Source organism: Silene latifolia, chromosome 9 (assembly GCF_048544455.1).
Source record: "Silene latifolia isolate original U9 population chromosome 9, ASM4854445v1, whole genome shotgun sequence".
Taxonomy (NCBI): Eukaryota; Viridiplantae; Streptophyta; class Magnoliopsida; order Caryophyllales; family Caryophyllaceae; genus Silene; species Silene latifolia.
The window spans coordinates 51,681,706-51,689,444 of NC_133534.1; the positions used below are offsets into that span (position 1 = coordinate 51,681,706).

Consider the following 7,739-nt stretch of genomic DNA (forward strand, 5'->3'; position numbering starts at 1 on the left):
CTGTTCTAATACCATCCCTCGGATTTCCATACTCAGCACTGTGATTCGCCATCTCTTCAATAAGGGCCCATCCCTTATCATCATCGGTATTTTCCTGGAATCTCCCATTAGATGCCGCATCAAGTATGGCTATGTGGTCATCATACAACCCATTGTAGAACTGATTAGATATAAACCATGGGTCAAAACCATGGTGAGGAATAAACCTCACCAATTTCTTGAATCGGGACCATGCCTCATATAAAGTCTCATCGGGAGCCTGCCAGAAACTGGTAATCTTAGCCCTCAGCTGATTGGTGCGCTGTGGAGGGAAATATCTCTTGTAAAAGGCAAGAGCAAGAGACTCCCAATCTGTAACCCCTGCAGCTGTGCGGTCCAAGTCAGTCAGCCACTCCCTGGCTGAATCGGCCAAAGAGAAAGGAAAAAAAACCTCCTTAATCTTGTCTTGAGTTACCCCCTTTGTGGCGGGGATAGTAGAACAGTAATCTGTAAAGACCTCCATGTGCTTCCGCGGGTCTTCACCTGCCACACCTCTGTAAAGATTTCTTTCCACCAGATTGATGTAAGAAAGATGGATGTCGAATGTATTCCCATCCTTAGTCTGGAGATTGAAACCCTTTGGAATTAAGGATGCTTTAGGTACTGAATGACTGGAAAGTTTCGGCATCTTTACTTGTTGATCGGCAAAAATAGGAATGTCTTCTGCAAAAAGAGAATGATGTAGCCTTGGCTCGAAAGTACTCAAGTCTTCCTTTCGTGATTTTCTCTGCAGACGGAGTCTATGCCTGAATAGTCTCTCTGGCTCGGAATCAGCTGAAACTAACTCAAACCTGTCTGACCTGGGCATAAACAACACTGAAAGAAAATGAATAAGAACTATCTCAAGGAATGAAAATTCCCTGAGACGGATAAAATAAACGAAACAAAAACAGATAGGGCAATTGCCTCCCCGGCAACGGCGCCAAAATTTGATACGTCTGTCGTATACCTATCAAAAATAAACTAACTAAACTAACTATATAGCTAGGGAAGTCAGGTTGATCTCCTCAGGGAGGCAATATATCTGTAGAAGTCCGTCTATTTGGTCACAAATGGGGGAGGTTGTTTGAATTGTATTCTAAACTAAAGGTTTAAAGGAAGAGAAGTAGAGAAAAGAGCAGTAAAAGCAGGAAAATAGATTTAAACTATCAAATAGAGAAGGATCATGTCAGGATTTCGGATCACTACGGTGGTCCAGTGACTCAACTGTAAACAACTTAGACAGATTAATGCGAGACGGATATGGAAAGGTCCTTTCGGTCCACTTTCTATCCTAAAATACCGCTAACTTAACTTTCATCCTCGTCAGGGTAGTCTAGTGTTCATAGCAGGCCTATTTAGTCCAATCTCTCGATCTAGGATTAATTTTAGCCAGATTAAAAGGATGACTCAGAAGCGTGCACTCAAATAAGTCGGTAAAATACAATTAAATTTCTATGGTGACAGAGTCTCACAATTAACACATCTAAACTATTTACTACATCGTCACATTTCTACCGTAGATCCCCTAATCCCAACATGAAAGAAGTTTAGCTACTCATATTACTATTAATACTATCAAAACTAACAACAGATAAATAACCAGCATTCAACATATTAAAACAATGATTAAATCGCATAAAAAGTAAATTAGGGCAAAGGAATAAACGAAGTGAAACAAAAGATTAAAGCAAACAAACGATTGATTATTATTAAGAGAAGAGGAAGAGATTACAATTGTGCGAATCCGGCGTAAAGAACAGTCAAATCCAAGCGAAATAAATCCCAAAACAAAGTTACAGTGAAGAGCAAAAAGTAACGCAGTCTTGTTGTGAAGAATAGATAAAAGCTAAGTAAAGAATAGATACTAATGACCTAGCTAATGCGTGCTTAAATAGGAAAAACTAAGTTTATCGAAATAAAACAACTCACGGGCTAATTAAAGCCCATGAGAACAGAAACCACTCGATCGAGTAGATTAAATCCACTCGATCGAGCAAAACCACAGGAAATCCACTCGATCGAGTAACCCCTCTTTATAGCATTTCTGGATCGAGTAGAAAACTACTCGATCGACCAACTAGGGCCATGAAAACCACTCGATCGAGTGGTAAAACTACTCGATCGAGTCTTTTGTCTTCAATTCAGCTCAAATCCACGCCCGACTGCCTCGTAATCCGTGCCTTCACGCTTCCCCATGCAGTATCTCACTCAGGAAAATCCCGTCTCCTCTAAATGCATGCAAAAAGGACAGAAAAGAGTATGATTTCACTACTTTTGCGTTCATTTCTACAAAATGGACAAAACGAACCAAAGTAGCCAATTCGGGGCATAATACTATATAAACAGTACAAAAATGCATAGAAATACGTGCTAAATTAGGCTAAAAAGACTATACAATATGTACGTATCAGTAGCCCCGAAGGGAGAAAACACGTCAGCCGGAAAGCTGAGTAACAGATAATACCTCAATATAAGCAGAATAGTTTTTGGTCATGGCGTGGAAAACAAGCACACGTAAAAATAAAAATAAACAGAGAGAATAATAAAAACACTCCCCCATAAACTAATCTCAAGACAAAACTACTCCACAATATAATAAACACCCTCATCCCAATAATTAACTCAATCTCAACTCATTACTCCATCTCACTCATTACTCCGTCTTACTCATTACTCCGTCTCATAATATAATATTCCAAAGTAACCAAGTATCGCATTCTCATCGCCTACCCTAAGACCAGGACAAGGGGTGAGTGAACTGGCGGATAAACCCACTAAACAATATTTCCATCTCAATATCAATAATAAATTCATAAGAAATAACTCAATAACCATGGTCACACCGGACCATAAACATAACTCGCCACATAGGCCCAATAAGTCAATGCTAGTAACCAAACTCAATTTCAATATCAATATCGTCAAATATTCAATTAAAGGAACTGCTCAACACTTAAAGTAAGACTCTAAGCTACTCAACCACTATTTAAGGTCAAAGGAATCGACAATTAAACACAATACCAAATATAATCAAAGCCGTGCTTATCAAATTTCGAGTGCCTTAATATTCTAACCGCACTGTAGTTTACTCTTACTATAATCAATCCAAGTCTCCTCAACTCTGTTTCCACTTGAACAATATACAAGATTACCACGTTTTGTGCTCTATCTCTATAACCATAAGTACCAAACTTTCTTTCGGTTCTAGCTGTCTCAAATATTGAATTGATCCTATAAAACTTCCCCATGCCTTCTTTACAAATTATATTATACGCCCCTTACCCTTCTCACAATAAAATAATTAAATCAAGATAAATATACATATATAATTTACTATACTGCATACGATAACAATAATAACATAATATACCCAACTAAATTTCAGCACAAGCAGATGACAATTAACACATATAACATATAACCCCGAACAACAATAAGAGTATTAGGATCGGTAGAATCATGTTACCTCAATCTTAAATAATCTTAAATACATAATCGGTAGATATAAGAATTTGCTCGCAACGCATAACCGAATTCGGAGAGATTCAGGCGCACTACTACGGACCAAAGGAACACAAGATTGTCTTACTAATGCCAGGGCATAGGGTAGTATTATATTATATTAGGGTTAATCTAGTGAATAACAACGAAGATGACATTGAGAGGCTTCCGATGAATGATGAAACAAACGAATGAGATTATTAAGGTTAAAATAAATAAGAAGGAAGACTTTCAAGAGTTTAAGAGGCATATGTGATCCCTGAATAAGACAAGAGTTTGGCTTATTTATATTTTTCATGAAATCCAAGAAGTGCTAAGATGCACACTATACGGTTTGTAACAAAAATTGCTTTTGTTAAAAGGTTAGAATTTTAAATAAACAATGGTAATTATGAAATTATGGTAATTATGAAATTAGTTTTCGTGTATACATTTTTTTGAGAAATTACTTTCTTCCCCCTAAAAAGAAACTTCGTGTCCGAAGTTCGGATTGAAAATAAAAACAAATTGAAAATTTGAGTGGTATTACATTATTACAGATACGACTTTAGCCTTATCAAATTTGGCGCCGTTGGCGGGGAGGCAACAATTTTCTTGTTTGTTTTTGTTTATTTTGTCTTTTGTCTCAGGGAACTTTAGTTCCTTGAGACTGTTCTCACACTTTTCTTGTTAGTTTCGTGTATGTCCAGGTCAATTAGGTCCGAGATTCTACTAATAGATCTCAAGCCACAGAAGAGTTTTCGCTATAGACGAAAGTTTCAGAAAGAAGTGGGTCAAGTAGAAGACTTGAGTATACTTGACATTGAGACAGAGCATTCAACTACTTCAGAAGTCCTGTGAAGAGGACAATATTTCTGACTTTGATATTCTAGTTCCTACGATTACCAATATGCCTACTTTAGCAAGTCATTCCGAGCCTACTTTGACTTTCATCCCTAAAGGATTTAAGCTCCCTACCACTGATGGTACTTTTGATATTTGCCCATCTTACATCAATTTGGTGGAACGAAATTTATTTGGAGGGGGAGATAATGAAGGCCTTGCGAAACATATGGAGAAATTCACTAACTACTGCTGTTCCACCCCTTTAACTGTTGGGGTGACTCAAGATCAGATTAAGCAGGTGCTATTTCCTTTTTCCTTAAGAGATGGTGCTGCGGAGTGGTTGCGAGATTTGGATATGGAGGATCATTGAGTTACTGACTGGAATACTCTAGCTCTTGCTTTCTACAAGAGATACTTTCTACCACAAAAGACCAATGCATTAAGAAGTCAGATCACCAGTTTTAAACAAGGTCCCACTGAAGATTTGAATGAGGCATGAGTTCGTTTCAAGAGATTAGTTCGTTCAGTTCCCCATCATGGCTTTCAAAAGTGGTTTCTTTGCAACCAGTTTTATAACGGGTTGTATGATGATCATTGTGCTTTGGTAGATTCTTCAGCTAATGAGAGGTTTCAGGACAACACTAATGATGATAATGCATGAAAGTTCATTGATCAGATTGCTACCGATACTGCTAAGTATAGAAACCCCAGAGGTAGTACAAGGGGGAGTGGGTCAGATAGTGGTGTTGCGGCGTAGTTGCAGGCTCTAACTGTCCAAATTGCTGAGATGAAGACTACCCAATCTTTGGGTAATAAGCAGGTAGTTCATGCTATGACTCAGCAGGATGAGTCTTGTGCACGATGTGGTATGGATGGTCATAGTGCAGCTAAGTGTTTGAGCACATTGGAGCAGGTTAATGCCTATAAGTCTTTCATGTAAGGTAAACCTTTCTCTAACTTTTACAATGATAGAACAAAGGAGCATCATTTCCTTCAATGGTCTAGTCAGAATTTGCAAAATCCACAGCCGCGATAATTCGTAACCACAGAAAAACACATATGTGGTTCCTCAAAATCGTGGTAATCAACGACAAGGAGGTTATCAAAGGCAGAATCAAGGAGATCAGTAGTACAATAATCAGTATCAACAACCTCCTAAACAAGCTCCTCAACAAAATCATCAACAAGCTCCAAGTAATGATATGGCAGAGCTAAAGGCTCTATTGCAACAAACTTTGTCGATGCAACAAAAGTAGACAGCCAAATTTCTGAGCTTATTGCCCATAATAAGATGTTGGATACGCAACTACGCAAGTTGCTCAGATGGCGGTCCACCATCCTACAAAACAGCCCGGAAATCTTCCTCCTCAAGGTAAACAAGCTCATGAGCAAGCTAATGTAATTCAATTGAGGAGCGGTACCACATATCAAAATCCGGAGATGCCCATTAATGAAGATGAGGTACCCTATATGCATCCTAAGGGATTGGGTAATTTGGAGCTAAGTGATAAAGAGAAAGAAGTTAATGAAACAGAAACACGAGGTAAGAAAAAAAGCAAGAAAAGCGAGAAAGACGTAATTGGTGAGAATCCTCGATCGAGTACGCCCAGGCTCGATCGAGTATCACCTGTGCTCGATCCAGTGCACCCCAGGCTCGATCGAGTACCCTCAGAAATTTATGACGGTGTTTATAAAATTGTTTCTAAAGCAAAGGAAGCCGAGCTCATTAATATTGCACTACCTTTTCCGCATCGACAACAAAAGTCTAAGATGGACAAGCAGTTTGGATGGTTCATCAGGGTAGTAAAAAACTTGCAAGTGAGTGTTCCTTTTACTGAGTTGATCACTCAAGTGTCGGCTTATGCGAAGTTTATGAAGGAGATATTGACGAGGAAGAGGTCCTTTGATGAAGTGGAGACGGTTGCATTTACTCAAAAGTGCAGCACTGTATTGTAAGCTAATTCACCATCTAAGCTAAAGGATCCAGGGATTTTTTCCATTCCTTGTCATATCGGTCATCTTGCTATTAGTAAAGCTCTTTGTGATTTAGGAGCTAGTGTCGGTGTCATGCGTTATTATATTTATAAAAAAGTTATGGGTCAAATGAGTGTTACTAATATGACATTGCAGATGGCTGACCGATCTATTAAGCTTCCATTGGGTGTGTTGGAGGATGTTCCAGTTAGAGTGGGGAAATTCTTCATTCCAGTTGACTTTTTTAATTTAGATATGGCTGAGGACACCCAAATTGCTATAATCTTGGGTAGACCATTCCTTTACATAGCAGGGGCGGTTATAGATGTTAGGAGAGGGAGACTGACATTGGTTGTGGGGGATAAAACAATTGTTTTCTAATTAGAAAAATCTTTAAAACATCCCATGATAGAATAAACTTATCATAATATTAATATTGTTGATTTTACTATTGATGAGTGTCTTGCTTTATGCTTGAACAGGGATCCTCTGGAGATTGCGTGCCCTTGTTTCTGATTCAGCTGCTGAGACGAGTTGATAAGAGGCCGCAACCTAATCAAAGATAAATACCCTAAAAACAAATGAATGTAGTAATAGGGGTCGAACACAAGGAGACAGAAGTTGCTATATAAGTTGTTATGGGGTGAATTCTATCTAGGTCGGTTATCGATTGATTATATGATTGGGTTTGTAAACAATAACAACAAAACAAGAGTCTAGGGAGGCCGGGTCACACATGCAAATTATGTAAATGCTCAAATTAAACATAGGAGTTGATAGTATCGTTAATTGTTTAGGCTTAAAGACAACCACCTCTCGGCCTTATTGTCAATCATAGATCGGTTACTAGTGAACTCTCGTTATGATTAGGTCGCCTACTAAAACATGCTTAGTCTAATTCAATTTCGTGTCTCTCGACTTATAAAAATGAATTAACAAATTTAATCTAAGATAGTGATCATTTATCGAAGATTAACGATACAATACAAACATGTGAAAGAAACCATGAAACGATATTATAACATCTTAATTCAACAATTGCAAAAACTACTTATGCATGGTTTACCTTATTCCCTAGACAAATTTAACTTCCCTAGACAAATTTAACTTCTCTTGCATAATGTAAACTAAACTAATGACAAATGATAAAGTTATCATAATTAGTAAATGGAAATGACAAAGGAATAACAAAGTAGTACTAGAAATGAGATTACCTTTATAATGGAAATAGAACTTGAATATAGAAGAACAAATGCTTGAAATGGAAATTGCAAATGAACTCGAAATGTTTAAAGGAAATTAAAATAAAGAAATGCATAAGGGAAATTTAATCTAACCTAAACTAAGAACTGAAATGAGAGTATAAAAGTTGTGTAGAAGGTGTGTAAGAAGTGTGTTTGAGGTCCTGGATCAACACC

The 7,739-nt window shown here is 37.8% G+C and overlaps 1 protein-coding gene across 1 annotated transcript; it reads left to right on the forward strand.

Moving 5' to 3' along the window:
* Positions 1–5,670: 5,670 nt before the first annotated feature.
* Positions 5,671–6,859, forward strand: LOC141601032 (uncharacterized). Its single transcript, XM_074421293.1, has 4 exons — positions 5,671–5,890; positions 6,056–6,294; positions 6,478–6,610; positions 6,804–6,859. The coding sequence occupies exons 1-4, from the start codon at positions 5,671–5,673 to the stop codon at positions 6,857–6,859; spliced, it is 648 nt and encodes a 215-aa protein (XP_074277394.1).
* Positions 6,860–7,739: the final 880 nt, after the last annotated feature.